The 16,374-nt window shown below is 46.6% G+C and overlaps 1 protein-coding gene across 3 annotated transcripts in view; it reads right to left on the reverse strand.

The window, feature by feature from the left end:
* The window catches only part of IL13RA1 (interleukin 13 receptor subunit alpha 1), a 60,211-nt gene that overhangs the window by 25,773 nt on the left and 18,064 nt on the right, over positions 1–16,374 (reverse strand). For 2 of the 3 annotated variants that reach the window (XM_081793276.1, XM_081793275.1), the window contains exons 5-6: positions 6,987–7,174; positions 4,079–4,230 (exon numbers count right to left, since the gene is read on the reverse strand). In XM_081793276.1, coding sequence (XP_081649402.1) covers positions 4,079–4,230; positions 6,987–7,174 — 340 coding nt within the window. Of the gene's footprint in view, positions 1–527; positions 1,004–2,443; positions 2,613–4,078; positions 4,231–6,986; positions 7,175–16,374 lie in introns of those variants that run through there. The other variant, XM_081793277.1, reaches the window with a different exon arrangement.

Below are 16,374 nucleotides of genomic sequence, written 5' to 3' on the forward strand. Positions count from 1 at the left end.
CTCTTGATTTTGGCTCAGGACATGATCTCATGGTCATGAGATCGAGCACCACATCAGGATCCACGCTGAGCACAGAGCCTGCTTAGGATTCTCTCTCTCTCTCTCTCTCTCTCTCTCTCTCAACCCCCCCCCCACCTTGTTCACGCATGCACACATGCATGCTTTCTCTCTCAAGGTAAATAAATAAACATTAAAACAAAGGTAACTGTGTGAAGTGATGGATGTGTTAATTAACTTGATCGTGGTAATCATTTCACAAGATATACGCGTATGAAGTTATCATGTTGTACACCTTGAAAGTAATCACACTTGGGGCGCCTGGGTGGCTCAGTCGGTTAAGCGGCCGACTTCGGCTCAGGTCACGATCTCGCGGTCCGTGAGTTCGAGCCCCGCGTCGGGCTCTGTGCTGACCGCTCGGAGCCTGGAGCCTGTTTCACATTCTGTGTCTCCCTCTCTCTGCCCCTCCCCCGTTCATGCTCTGGCTCTCTCTGCCTCAAAAATAAATAAACGTTAACAAAAATTAAAAAAAAAAAAAAAGAAAGTAATCACACTGTACAACCCAAATATATATACTTTTTACTTGTCCATCATACCTCAACAAAGCTGGAAGAAACAGTCAACTTTTATCAAAGAGACGCTTAAACACGAGACAAAAACCAGAACACAGAGCTATGATTTTTGACCGTGCATGTTATTCACTAAATGGTTCCCTGCAGCGTTTGTGATGAGCTGGAAGGCCGGCTGAGTGATGGAGAGTTGTCCTATCGCTACCTTTTCCAGGGCAGTGAAGAGGCCACTTGGGAATCAGAGACCTGCTGGGGAATCACAAGTGTCAACTACCACTTGATGGATCGGGTTTGCAGGTTCGTGTCTCCCTCCTCATGACCATCTCCCAGATATATATGGATTCCAAACATCAGCAAATCACGGCGCAAATGGAAGGTTCTGGGCTCTTGTTCAAATGTAAATTCCCTTGCATAGTTTATGGGCTGCTCAGATACCCCTGTGGGAGAAGGAAGACAAGGGCACAGAGGACCAAGCAGAGAGTTTGGGGAGAAGGGGGGGTGGTTAAACAAGAGTCATTCTTTGCTTTGTGATTCTGTCATGAGTTACTTCTGCCCACAGCCCCCATGTGATGGCACCAGCTCATGTCCCAGCCTACTTCCCCCTCTTAACTAGAACACCAGGCGAAATAATTCCTCAAAAAGGCTCGCAAAAAACAGGGCGGGGGGGGGGGGGGGGTGGGGGGAAGGGTCCAACCAGAGGAGCTCAAAATCAGTGAGCGTACAAAAAGCTGATGACATTCTGGGAGAGGAAGCAGCTGGTGAACATCTGCCAGGGGAAAGAATGTTCGGCTCAAATGTGTAAACAGAGTTAATTCCAAATAGGCTACAGTTCTGATTTAGGAGGACAAATTCCATAGCATGTACACGCTCTTCAGTTCAAAAGTTTGTAAAAAAGATTAACTCAGTTCGACAATAATTTATTAAGTGATGACTGTGCACATGGTGTTAATCCCAAATATTCTCAAAGTTTAATACATCAGGACCAACCTTTGACTACATAAAGACCAACCGATCAGCTGTGTGGCCTGTAGCAAGTTACTTACCCTCTCTGAGCCTTAGTTTCCCAATAAAATATAGATTAAAATAGAACCACTTCACAGACTGTTCTATGCTACTGTATAAGAAGCATCTAGAAGAGTAGCTTTGTAGCATATCATGAACACTTAACAAGGGATGGCTGTTACTATTAAGAGGAAGTACTGAGGTGGTCCCCAGTGCTTACCAGCACAAGCTTTGGGGTCAGATCACATTTGCTCCTCTGTGAAATGGGGACAAAATGATAGGACCTAGATCGTCAGGGTAACCGTGAGGATTACAAGAAAGGGTTGAGATAATGTGTCCATTAAGATGTCTACCACAGGGGGGCCCGGGTGGCTCAGTCAGTTGAGCCGCTGACTCTTGATGTCTGCTCACGTCGTGAGCCCGGGGTCGTGGGATCGAGCCCCGCATCGGGCTCCATGCTGAGCGTGGAGAATCCCTGCTCGGGATCAGGATTTTCTCTCTCTCTCTCCCTCTGTCCCTGTCCACCCCCCACTCGCATGCTCGCTCTCTCGGTCTCTCTCTCCAGAAAACATTTAAAAAATAAAATAAAATGCCTAGCACATAGTAATCGCTCGATCTGTGCTAGCCACTGTTAGCGGGAGCGGCACAAAGTAAACACCCCCGAAGTCCTCCCTGCAGGAGCTTTTATTTTTAGTCAAGAGAAAAGGCTCAAACATGTGATCGGGGTAACTCGCAGGACACAATTCGGTGCCAAATGAGTAATACGAGCGGCATGTGTCTCAGGATTTCAGACAGAAGGGAGCAGGAGAGGCTGGAGTAGTCAAGTATGCTTCAGCGCTCTGACAAGCTGACTCCGCCGTAAATCCAAGCCTCACCTTCTCCCCACTTGGAAGCCCTTTGCTCTTTCCCTTTGGAGCACGGTATGGGGACACCACTCTCTGGTACGGATAATGGTGATTCTATTTCGGCAAACAGATTCACCTGCAGATGCCCAGAGACGCTCCGGTCAGCTGCGGACCCGGCCAGTCCCTCTGGAGTTACAGCCTGTCAACAGTGGCTTATTTTAGTAAGTATTTTGAAACTCCCACGATGAGCCAAAACAACTGGACCAAAGCATGTGCCCACGTGCGAGATGCCGGGGTCCTTTAAAAGCCAATACGAAACACTCGGGCTCCAACCTCTGAAATGCGAATGCACACGCCCCCCGCCCCCCCCACCCCCCCCACCGCCGGCAGGTGGCACACCAGCCACGGCCCGGCCCCTGTGGTCTTGCGGCGCCACCTCATGGAAACTACACTCCTCGGGGGCCAGGGTATTTGAATCTGGGCAAAATTTCCCAATTTTGTTGTTGTTGTTGTTGTTGTTGTTTTGGTTTCTTAAATGTATTTGTTTAAACTCAAGTTAGGCTTCGGGAGTAGAATTTAGCGATTCATCACTCACACAGAAGCCCCGGTGCTCATCCCAACGAGCGCCCTCCTTAAGGCCCGTTGCCCGTTTAGCCCATCCCCCACCCACGTCCCTCCAGCAACGCTTCGTTTGTTCTCTGTATTTAAGCCTCTTATGGTTTGCCTCCGTCAAATTTAATAAACGAACCCCCACCGTGCCTGTGGTCCAAACAAAAATGTTTAAGGCCCAAGTGTGTGACCTCTCCCGTAAAGCGGAAGAATGGGACGGACGCCCTGAGGTTACACCACATCCTGTTATGGCCGGTGGCCCACGGGGACCTCTAATTAGTATGTTTTGTATTAGCTTCCCAGGAGCGTAAACGTACATACGCCAACAAATACGGACTCCTCAAAGTGGAATACCTTAGTTGCCACAAACTCCAAGAAAAGGGAACGGCCATACCAGAGCCTCGAAGTATCTACCCGATCTGACCCCGGCCTCCCGCTTACGCATCTTTTCCTACTGTATTTTGGCCACCCGAGTCTCCTCTCTGTGTCTCACACAGGCCAAGCCCATTCCTGCCTCAGAGTCTTTGTACTGGCTGTTCCCCCCACCCCCAGATCTTCCGATGGCTAGCCCCTGCCCGTCATTCTGGTCTCATCTCCAATGTCATCACTTCAGATGACTGCCCAACCTCATATTCCCTCAGGCCCGCCTGTCATGCCACTACATGACCTATTTAATTATCTTCACAGCCTTCGTGCTCTGAAATCAGCTTGCTCATTTACATACTCATTTTCCAGTAGGGAGGTTTCATGGGAAAAAAAGACCTTCGCGTCAGGGTCACGTGCACACAAAACAGCGCCCGGCACGTGGTAGATATGTACTGAAAATGCGTTCAGCACCTGAATCAACGAATGGCTTGAATCTGACAGCCAGTGCCACTACCATAGACCCTCAAAGCTCCCACCACGCCCTATTTCAGACGAGAAAGTTCATTACCGTCATCATCAGGTGACAAATCTAAGAGCTGCATTTCACTGACGTTTCAGTATATTACCCTGTAAGAAACTCGAGTGACAGAAAAATAGCCAAGTTACGTCAACTAGCTAAGAAAAACTTACGTAGAAAATATCATGCGTCTCTGTTTGGCTGTTGTTGACTTCTACTTGATAAGATAAGCATCTGCTATAAAAATTCTGTGGATTCTTCCATTGCACGTACAAGTTACCATTTTGGAAGAAGAGCCGTTTAATATGTGGGGGATCAGGTTTCACTGAAAGACAGAAATAGCAGCATACAGATTAGCTTCCAGGGTTCATTTTGATGAGGTTCATCCACGGGTAGAGATAATGAAGGTCACAATGAATGCAGAAAGCTTATTTTCAGCTGCCTAGCCAAATGGATCTAATGAACATCTTCGGGGTGTCTGGAAGATGATGTGAACTCTGACCTGCATCCGGTTAGAACACGGATGGGGCATAATCAGGACATCTAGCTGTGACAGAGAATAAAGAAAAGAAGCCCTTAGGTCCACATGTGCATCCACCTAATGGATAACGGGGGGCACCGGGCACAAGGGGTGTCCCCAGGCGCCACTCACTTGCGCAAAGACCCCAATTAAAACATCAGCCTACTCTCTGTCACACGCCACGGCACGGATGAACCTCAAGGACCGTGAAATAAGTGAAATAAGTGAAATACGCCCATCACAAACACTGTAGGATTCCACCCAGAAGAGGTACCTAAAGGAGTCAAAATCATAGAAAATAGAAAGCTGGTTACCAAGGGCTGGGGGAGGGGAAATCAGTGTTTAGTGGGCATCGAGTTTCAGTTCTAAAAAGATCTGAGAAAGTTCTAGAGATCCGTTGCATGCCAATGTGAATATACTTGACACCTCTGAACCGTATAGTCAAAAACGGTTACGACGGGAGGGGTGCCTGGGTGGCTGAGTCAGTTAACAGACCGACTCTTGCTTTCAGCTCAGGTCACAATCTCACGGTTCATGGGTTCGAGCCCTGAATCCGGCTCTATGCTGATGGTTCGGGGCCTGCTTGGGATTCTCTCTCTGCCCTCCCCCCACACTCACTTTCTCTCTCTCTCTTTCTCTCTCTCTCTCTCAAAATAAATAAACTTTAAAAGCAAGTATTTTTAAAAAATGGTTACGATGGGAAATTTAATGTTATATGATTATAGCCACAATTAAAAATAAAGTAAAAAAAGGGGGCATCTGGGTGGCTCAGTTGGTTGAGTGTCCGACTTTGGCTCAGGTCATGATCTTGTGGTTCACAAGTTCGAGCCCCACGTCAGGCTCTGTGCTGACAACTCAGAGCCTGGAGCCTGCTTTGGATTCTGTGTCTCCCTCTCTCTCTGCCCCTTCCCTGCTCATGCTTTCTCTCTCTCTCTCTCTCTCTCTCTCAAATAAACATTAAATTTTTTTTTAAATAAAGTAAAAAAATTAGCCTAGTCCATTTACTTTTTAATGAGTCAACTATGCTTAAGACTAAGCAACAGAAAAGAATTCGGATGAGGGGGCGCCTGGGTGGCTCAGTCAGTTTAGAGTCCGACTCCTGATTTCAGCTCGGGTTACGATCTCACAGTTCATGAGCTTGAGCCCCACATCAGGCTCCACGCTGACAGTGCGGAGCCTGCTTGGGATTCTCTCTGCCTCTTTCTATCTCTTTGCCCCTCCCCCACTTGCACGTACTTTCTCTCTCTCTCAAAAATAAAAAGAAGAAGAAGACGACGACAAAGAAGAAGAAGAAGAAGAAGAAGAGGAGGAGGAAGAGAATGGACAATGACAGAAAACAACTTGAAGCTATCGTCTTCCAGCTGCGGAGGATCTCCCTTTTTGGCACCACTAATCTCTAGGAAGAAGGGTAGGAAAACGAGCTTTGAAAGGTCCATGAAGGACAGTCGGCCAAGCGAGGGGCAGGACAGAGAAGGGCTCAGATTATCCCACTTGGCAGGTTACCATGACCTCACTCCCCTGGCCTTTGGTCCACTAGTAGAATTCACTTCCACGACTATCTGAAGGAGTGGTAAATAGTGTTCCAGTCGCAGACTTGGGAACCTGGTCAGTGCATGGTTATCTGCTGATATATTTTCTGTATCTCTCTCAGCCAGAATCTGAGCTCCCTGTTGGGACCTTGCAACACATAAATACACATGATGCTTACGGTAGCCTGCTTTAGGGGCTTACAGAACACGTATATACCTCACATCATTTGGAACTCATGACAATCCTTTGAGGTCAGAGGGACTCTCCAGGAAACGCTGAAAGAGAGTGTATATGCTTTGTCCGATGTGAAGACCTAGGACCTCAAGCAGACATTTTGTTTTCACCTCGAGGCCTCTTTCTAATGGGCCAACACTCGGCTGCTTTGGTTGTTCTGACTGGTGGCTGCCTGTGCTGCCCAGCACATCAGCTGGTTTGAGTATCACTTCTGGTCACTCCTCCTCCAGTCCAGTCTTTTTTTCAACTAAGAGACTCTCAAGTATCATAAGTAAAAGAAGAGATTTTTTTTTTTTACGTTTATTTATTTTGAAATGGGGGGGGGGGGTGGAGAGGGGCAGAGAGAGAGAGAGAGAGAGGGAGAGAGAAAATCTCAAGCTGACAGTGCAGAGCCCGACACCGGGCTCGATCCCACGAACTGCGAGATCACGACTCGAGCCGAAAGCAAGAGTTGGACACTTAATGGACTGCGCCACCCAGGTACCCCTAAAAGAGAACGGATCTTAAAAGACAGAGAGCCTGTATCTGATCTCGGTTCTACAGCTAACTGTGTGTTCTAAGTCTGAACACACTCAGAAGCAAATAAGAACAAAACATGTGACACACGGGCTCAAGAACCATTAGAATTTGCAAGCCTGCTTCTTTTAAAAAAACTCAAATAAAGGTATACATAAATGCAATCCTTTTTTCTGGGAAAATCCTAAAACCAGAATCGTCACTTTTTAGTATCTGTATTGATTGTTCAAAAGACGTAATGCTTTTTATCCACACTGTCGTACAGGACTTCTAAAACTTACCATGAGAAGTCAAAGGCACTATATTGAAGGATGGTCTAATTTTCCCCGCATTATCCTTGACCACTATTTGGACGCTGTGTTGTTCAAAACTGGAATCCTTCAAATTAGTCAAAGCAAAGGAACAACCAATGTGTTGACCTTCTCTATAGATGTTTTCACATTGAAGAATTTTTCCCAGGCTGCTGTGCCTGCAAGATATAAGGAGACAACCTTCTGGATTATTTGTAACAAGGTATTCAGGAAACAAAGGCAGACATTTGTTTGCTTTTCAGTGACTGAAGAGGACCACGAAAAGCAGTATTTGCAATATGGAAAGATAGCTTTTCCTAAAACCCTGTTTTATAATGTGGCTCTGTTTCATACTCTAGGAGGAAACGAAGGTTCCTTTTCGATGAACACTTGTTTGTTTTTTTAAGTAAGCTCTACACTCAACGTAGGGCTCGAACTCACAACCCCGACATCAAGAGTCACATGCTCTACCGACTGAAGCAGCCAGGCGCCCCGACCCCTGCTACTTTCAATAGCTATGGAGCCCTGCCTCCTTTCCCTCGTCTGTATGAGGGATGTTCCGAGGCCAGGATGAGAAGTTGTATGCTTCTTGAAAATGTCTCACGTGCTGAATTCCGTGGCTCTCCTCTGGCCCTTCTGTCTGCCTGCCTTGTTTTCTTGGCTTCTCCTCCCCCTTCTCTCTTCTCAGAGGGTTCACATCCAGTCCTCGGCCCTGTGCACATTCCTTTCTACTGCTTACGCCCTCATCCATCTTTCCCCGGTTTACCATTTCAATTCCTCAACTAGAATTTCTACACTGGGGATTCCTTGGAGCCAGTCCCAGATTTTTAACTGCTCCATTTGTGTGTTCCACTCTGGCGTCAAAGCCAACGTCCTTATGCCCTCTCTTCCCTGCTAAATTGCCTTTCTTCTAACCTTCCCCGTTCCCATCAGTCAGAGCTCATTTTCTCTGGGCTCCTAGATTACAGCCTTTGAAATCACCCTTTCCCCCCTCCGTCCCCCCCTCTTTTCCCTATATTCTATCACCAAATTCTGTCATTTCTTCCTCCACAAAGCTTCTTGGAGTCTCTCCTGCGACATTCCTGTGACCCTCACCTTGTCTCACGCCCTAATCACTTCAGGCTTCCTGCCTTTTTCAGACTGACCCCCCTGACCTTTGTCATTAGTGCCTTCCAATCACTGCCAGGTGAACGTTCCGGAATACAGTGGTTTTCTAAGTGTCTTACTCCACCACGTAGCTTTCAATGCCTTTGTAACCAGGTCTGCTGGCGTCTCATTTCCCATTTCGAACCTCTACACATACCTTTCCCCATTGATCACCAGCATCTAGCACAGCGCAGGCACACAGAAGGCACTCATTACACTTTTCTGTCTAGGCTATCCAAGGATTCTCTCTTGTACTACCTGGCAGAAGACAGAGTCAAGCCTTACGTCAGCCACAATGGGAGTCGTGCAAAGGTTTCCACAGAAAGGAAGACAGATTTAAAAACGAACCAGGAGTAACGAGTCCCAAACTCTTGACTTGTTACCTCAGAATCACCTGCAGCCGTATACAATGAAGATTCCTCAAGCCCTCTCCTGAGATTCCTACTTAGCGGGTGTGGCCCAGGGCCCAGGAGTGAGCACTTTGACAGCATGTCTCCAGGGGATTCTGCTGCAAATCAGGTTTTATAAAACTCAGATCCACTCTCATAAATAGAGTCAACTGATCTTTGACAAGGGAGTAAAAGCACTACAACGGGGGCAAAGACAGTCTCTTCAGCAAACGGTGCTGGAACAACAAGATGTCCACGTGCCAAGAAGCGAATCCTGACCCGCTCCTTACGCCATTCACGAAACCAACCTCACGATGGATCACAAACCTAAATGTAAGGTGCAAACTTACAAAACTCTTAGGAGATAACACTGGGGAAAACCTAGATGAGCTGGGGTGTGGCGGCGACTTTTTGGATATAACACCAAAGATGTGATCTATATAAAAGAAATAATCAATCACCTAGATTTCACTCAAATTAAAAATTGCTGGGGCACCTAGGTGGCTCAGTCGCTTAAGCGTCTGACTTTGGTTCAGGTCATGATCTCACAGTTCCTGAGTCTGAGCCCCACGCTGGGCTCTGTGCTGACAGCTCAGAGCCTGGAGCCTGCTCGCACTCTGTCTGTCTCTCTCACAAAAATAAACAAACATCAAAAAAAAATTTCTGCCCTGTAAAAATGAATAGCAAGAGAGTAAGAAAAAGAAGCCACAGACTCGGAGAAAATGTTTGCAAAAGACATGTCTATCTTATAAAGGATAGTTCTCTAAAATATGCAAAGAATTCAGGGTGCCTGGCTGGCTCCATCAGAAGAGCATGTGACTCTTGATCTCGGGGTCATGAGTTTGAGCCCCCATGTTGGGTGTAGAGATTACTTAAATAAAAACTAAATAAATTAAAAAAATATATATATATACAAAGAATTTTTTTGAGAGAGAGAGAAAGAGAGAGTGCAAGCAGGGGAGAGGGGGCAGAGGGAGAGAGAGAAAAGATCTTCAGCGGGCTTCCCGCTCATGGAGCCTGATGCAGGGCTTGATCCCATGACCCTGGGATCATGCCCTGAGCCAAAATCAGGAGTCGGACATTCAAGCAACTGAGCCACCCAGGCGCCCCAAGAGTTCTTAAGATAATAAGAAAACAACCCAGTTACAAAATGAGCTAAAGACTTTCATAGGCACCGCACCAAAGAAGATTTAACAGATGGCAAAGAAGCCTATGGAAAGACGTCCCACATCATATGTCATCTGGGAAATGCAAATTAAAGCAACAAGATATCACTACACATCTATTAGCATGGCCAAAATCCGGAGCACTGACAACATCAAACGCTGGGGATGGTATGGAGCAATAGGAACTCTCATTCACTGCTGGGGGGAATGCAAAATGGTACAGCCGCTTTGGGATACAGTTTGGTGGCTTCGTCCAAAACTAAACCTACTCTTCCTATGTGATCAGCAACTGGGCTCCTTGGTATTTACCTAAAGGAGTCGAAAACGTACGTCAGTGCAAAACATTGCACACAAACGTTTATAGCAGCTTTATTCATAACTGCCAGAATTCAGAAGCAACTAAGACACCCTTCAGCAGGCGAACGGAGAAATAAACCGCGGTGCATCCGCACGACGGGATGTTATTCAGCATGAAAAAAAAAAAAGAGGTATCACACCATGAAAAGACACGGAGGAAACTTAAATGTGTATTAACTAAGTGAAAGAAGCCAATGTGAAAAGGCTACACGCCGTATGATTCCAACTCTACGACATCCTGGAAAAGGCACAATTACGGAGACAATGAAAAGATCAGCGGCTGCAGGCGTTGTAGAGGGAAAGATGAATAAACAGGCAGAGGACGGGGGATTTTTTTAGGACAATGAAAATACTCTGCATGATATTATAACGATAGATACATGTCATGATACATTTGTCCGAACCCACAGAATAGACAACACCAAAAGTGAGCCTGAAGGTAAAGTATGGACTTTGAGTGATCAGGATGTATCAGTGCAGGTTCGTCAACTGTAACAAACATGTATCTCTCTGATGGGGGGGGGAGGGGACGGATGTTGATGATGGGGGAGGTTATGAATTGTGAGGGCAGCGGGTATTTGGAAAATCTCTATCTTCCCCTCAACTTGGTTACAAGCCTAAAACTTCTCTACAAAAAAAAAAAAAAAAAAAAAAAAGTCTTTAAAAACACATCCCCAAACTCAGATCTAATGTATTTTATTCCCTCAAACGCTATGCAAAGAAATATTTAAATACCTAAAATGCTCTTGCCCCTTAAGAGACAGTACATAAAGTTTTTCTCCTGGTCATAGGCCTCTGTAGTTCATGAATGAACACAGCCTTAAAAACTAAGTTAGTGCCGTGGCTAGTTTTTAGCTCAGACAGGCCTGGAATGTTTTCTGCCCACACCCAGAAACAGAAACTGAAGAAACTTATGAGACTTTTGTTACATAACTAAAAAAAAAAAAAAAAAATATATATATATATATATATATATATATATGCAGAAAATTAATTTTTTTTCATCTCATGAAAGGAACTTCTCTAGTGGTTAATCTTTAAGATTCTCTTCTCACTTCTGTACCCCAACTGTTTCGCATACTCTCATGGATCCCAGATAGGAAATTAAAAAAAAAAAATCGGTTGTAATTTAGAAAAAAGAACAAAAGGGGAAATATTGGCTTTCGAATAGACAACTTTTGGGGACTTCTTGTGAAATATCAGATAAGAACCTGAGCCAGAAGGCACTCAGGTGCTTCCTGCTAAAATTCACACACGGAAACTCTCCATGGACTCACACTATAGGGATAAGGAGGAAATGGACAAATTTAAAGACTATTTCCCCAACTCTGAAGATGATTAATGTGGTACAAAATTCCCTAAAATTCACTGGCAGAGCTAGTCTGTAGCTATTGAGGTCAGGCTCCGTGTCGTGCCAGACTAGCCCTGCAGGACCCGAAGTCACAGCCCTGGAGTTTCAAAGTGATTCTCCATCTCCTAACTGGGGATTAGGGGAACCATCTCTGACTGCTTGACATGATTTAAACTGGTACCTAAACCAACTCCAAGCACTTGATAGCAAACGAGCCATGCATCTGCCTTTCTTTTGTGGTTTTGGTTGGGAAGGATCTCTCTAGGGGAGGGCAGGGGAGGAGGAGGTAAGAACTAGCTCCTGATTCTTCCAAGTGGTGGAAGAAGCCAGCAGTGTGTACTGGCTACACCTGCAAGGGAGCGCGGATGAAAAATAAAAACACCATGTAGCTCCTGCAGATGAATAATAAAAACACCATGTAGCTCCCTCGCACGGAGTGCTCACTCGGTGTGTGTTAGCAGTGAGGTACAGCTCCAAACGCTCTTCACACAGTAACAGCCCTTACAACCACCTCAAGAGGCAGCACTAGTGTGACTGTGCCCATTTAACAGATTATAAAACTGAGGCTTAGAGACAGGGGGCCTGCCCCAAATCACACTGCTAGCATAGAAGAGGGCTAAGATTTAAACCCAGGCAGTGTGGCTCCAGAAAAGAATAAGCTGCGGGATGCTGAGGGCAGAAGGATATAGACTCTGTACCAGCACTGTCCAACAGAACTTCCCGGGATTATGGAAATGTTCGCTATCTGTGCTGTCCAAGGCAGGAGCCACTAGCCACGTGGGAAACTGACTAGTAAGACTGAGCAACTGAAGTTTTCATTCGACAGGTCTTTAATTAATTTAAATTGGTATGTAAATAGTCACAGGTGAGTTGTGGCTTCCGTGTTAGCACAGGTCACATATACTGGAGAAGGAGTCCGCTCTGATGACCCATGGTGGGAATACGTATAACAAGAGTGGTATCCCTGATACCTGTCCCCTCAGGTACCAGTCAACCACCACTCTCTTCAGATGGCTTCCTGAGCCACCTCCTAGGGTTGTAGATTATACTCTGCACAGAGGCGGCAACTAGGGCTGAGAGCCAGCCCCAAGCACTCTCTGCTGCCGGCTTTGGCAAGATGCTGCAGCAGCCCAGAGGAAGGGAAACGCTTCAACCCAGAGGAAGAAGAATGCTTTTTCAAAATCGGTGGGTCCAATTTTTTGTAATTTATTCACCCAGAGGGGGTGCTGGTTTTGCAGTCTGCAAGAAGACTTGTTTTGTGCCAGTGCATGCCTCAAGGCACTTCCCGCTCTTCCTCTTATAGGAACTCCCAGGACAGGGGCACCTGGGTGGCTCAGTCGGTTAAGCGTCCGACTCTTCCTTTCGGCTCAGGTCACGATCTCAGTTTCATGAGTTCGAGCCCTAGGTCGGGCTCTGCACTGGCAGCGAGGAGCCCACTTGGGATTCCTCTCTCTCTCTCCCTCTCTCTCTCTTTCTGCCCCTCCACTGCTCTCTCTCAAAATAAATAAACTTAAAAAAAAAAACCTTAAAAAAAAAAGAACCCCTAGGATGTGGCCTCCGTTAACCTCTAGCACACCTTGACTCCTATAACCCAGTTATAACTGGGCTTCCTGCACTGTGCTTCCTGCACAGTCGGCCATGGAATGAGGTACAGCTTTAAGACTTTTCCTTCCTTCCTCTGAACCTTCTATAGACACAGACTCTTTTAAGGTTTTCCCTGTGATTTTTCCCATAACAACTCCTGGGAAAGCAAGGAGTTAACAGCATAAGAAACACAAGGATGCTACCAACTTCTAAGACTGTAGTAACAGCTCTCCCCAGATTGCACTGCAACATTGTCAGAGGCAGTCTTTCTTTCTTTTTTTTCTTTTCTTTTCTTTCTTTCCTTCTTTCTTTCTTTCTTTCCTTCCTTTCCTTCTCTTTCCTTCCTTCTTTCTTTCTTTCCTTTCTTTCTTTTCTTTCTTTCTTTCCTTCCTTGTTTCTTTCTTTCTCTCTCTTTCTCTTTCTTTCTTTCTTTCTTTCTTTTCTTTCTTTCTTTCTTTCTTTTCTTTCTCCCGTGCATGGAGCCTAATGCAGGGCTTAAACTCACAACCCTGAGATCAAGACCTGAAGTTGAGATCAAGAGTCGGATGCTTAACCGACTGAGCCACCCAGGTGCCCCGCAGGCTTAGTTCTCTGACCCCTTCGCTAGCAATTCTTTGGGGAGTCCGATCTACTCAATGCTTGTCTCTTTTAACTCCTGAACTAAAATGCTCCTGGAGTTGCTTACCCGTCCTAAGCCTTCCTGCCAATCCCAAATGTTCTCTAAGCTTCCTTGGATGGTACCACGCATTTAAAACTTATTTCTGGAGCACCTGCCATGTGTCAGCCACTGAGGGTAACAAAACACAGCCGCTCTCAAGGGAGATAAGTAAACAGGAAGTGACAACACATTGTGCTGAGTTCTATGTCGCAGGAAAATGCAAGGTACCATGGGACATGACGACTCGGCACGTATCTAGACTTCGGAGGCCAAGGGAGGCTTTCTGTGAAGGAAGCGGTGTGTTAGCTGAGATTAGGGCAAAGCAGAGGGGAAAGGACAAAGGCTGGGCTGGGAGGGGATGCAGGGTGCTTCCCCTGTTGTGCTGGAGTGTCTGAAGGGTCTGTTTGAGGAACCGAAAGGAGCTCGGCCCAGGCCAGCAGGCAGGATGCAAGAGGCTGGAGGTGCGCAGGGGAGAGAGGAGGCTGAGGCCAGGAAGGAGCGCGGTCAGAAAGGGCTTTGTCCGTAGTGCTGAGGAGTGTGGGCCTTATGGCAAAGCCACCGGGCCGCCGCTGCCGGGCTTTTTTTTTTTTTTTTTTAATTTTTTTTTAACGTTTATTTATTTTTGAGACAGAGAGAGACAGAGCATGAACAGGGGAGGGGCAGAGAGAGAGAGGGAGACACAGAATCAGAAGCAGGCTCCAGGCTCTGAGCCATCAGCCCAGAGCCCGACGCGGGGCTCTAACTCACGGACCGCGAGATCGTGACCTGAGCTGAAGTCGGATGCTTAACCGACTGAGCCACCCAGGCGCCCCTGCCGGGCTTTGATGAAAGCAGAAACGAGTGCCACAAGCGGGCAAGTAAAACTACAATGCCTCACACGAGAACTGTTGATCTCGGAGGAAAGAAAGACACCCTCAAGACTGAACCACACCGCATCAGTGCCATCTGGCCTCACATGCAGTGCTTCTCAACGCTGTCAGGAGTGCCCTGTGAGCCGGCAGGGGTGGGGAGGGGGGAGGTGAATGCAAGTCCCCAGGGCCTCCCTGGAAGGTCCTGGCCAAACGGTCCTGTGATTTTCTGCATTCTAGTCCACGAGACACAGAGTGCCCGGAGATACCAAAAATAGTTCCCATCAAGTCATCGGGCCAAATGGACATTCCGGGAGCCAGCCCCGTGTTTATGCTATAGTTTCAGAAGTCCCGGACACGGCCCTCCACACCCCATTGTGTCAGAAGCAGTCTGAATGAAGGACCGAAAGGGGGACAGGGCCATGTGGAGAGCACACAGCCAATGCAAGATCTCCGGCATCCGTAGCCTGGTATCACAGTGACCAAACACACCCCTTCCTGAACACTCCTCCCCAGAGCCCGGCCCCGGAGAGCCCCCCACCATCTGTGCAGTCCACCCCCTTCATCAAAGCCTCCCCAGCCTTGCTCCGCTGCCACCCCAAGATCCACACTAGCTTCTAAAATGAGTTTGTGCCTCCGCTAGCCTTCATCATACACGTATTTTTATACACGTAACTGCGCCGGGTGATGTCTCCCCCTCCACATCTCAAACTTCACGAGCAAAGAGCCACGTTTCTTATCTCCGCTGCCTATTCAGTGCTGTAGCCACAATGTGTGCCAAATAAAGTTTTATTGCACTGAACTGTTTAACCTGGTCCTTTCTGCCTTGTTCTGTTGCTAATAATTCTAGGCTCTAAAGGAAAGGAAGTGCTTAAAGTTGAATTTAGAAATTTAACAAATTTTGCAGATGTGCTCACAAACTTCAGATAGAAGTTATTTTGGGGGGAGCTAACCTACTTTTTTTTTTAAAGCTGTTTTCCGGGCACCTGGGTGGTTCAGTCAGTTGAGCGTCCGACTCTTGATTTCCGCCCCTGGCCGTGGGATCAGGCCTGGGTCCGGCTCCACGCCGAGTGTGGAGCTTGCTTAAGATTCTCCCTTTTGTTCTCTGCCCCTCTCCCCCACCACTCACACCCTCTCTCTAAAGACAAAAACAGGGGCGCCTGGGTGGCTCAGTCGGTTGGGCAGCCGACTTCGGCTCAGGTCATGATCTCGCGGTCCGTGAGTTCAAGCCCCCCGTCGGGCTCTGTGCTGACCGCTCAGGGCCTGGAGCCTGCTTCGGATTCTGTGTCTCCCTCTCTCTGACCCTCCCCCATTCATGTTCTGTCTCTGTCTCAAAAATAAATAAATGTTAAAAAAAAATTATAAAGACAAAAACAAACAAAAATTGTTGTTTTCTTATTGCTTCCTTAATTTTTTTTTTATCGACGTATACTTTACATACAATGTTACAATAGTTTCAGGTGTTGAGCCAACCTATTTTTTATCCCTGGGCATGATATCATTTTCCTTTTGAAAGGTAGACACCCATCATTCACACATTGCTGGTAGGAATGCAAACTGGTACAGCCACTCTAGAAAATAGTTTGGCAGTTTTTATAACACCAAATATGTAATTACCATATGACCCAGCAATTGCACTCTTGGGCATTTACTCCAGAGATACAAAAAGTTGTGTTCACATAAAAACGTGAGCATGAGAATTTATAGCAGTTTTATTCATAACTGCAAAAAATTAGAAACGATGGAGATATCCTTCAAGGAATAAATGTTTAAACAAACTGGCACCTCCATACCATGAAATTTAAAAAAATGAACTACTGATACACAAAACAATTTGGAGGGACCTCAAGGGTATTATGCAGAGTTTAAAAAAAAAAGTC

Source organism: Panthera onca, chromosome X (genome assembly GCF_046562875.1).
Source record: "Panthera onca isolate mPanOnc1 chromosome X, mPanOnc1 haplotype 2, whole genome shotgun sequence".
Taxonomy (NCBI): domain Eukaryota; kingdom Metazoa; phylum Chordata; class Mammalia; order Carnivora; family Felidae; genus Panthera; species Panthera onca.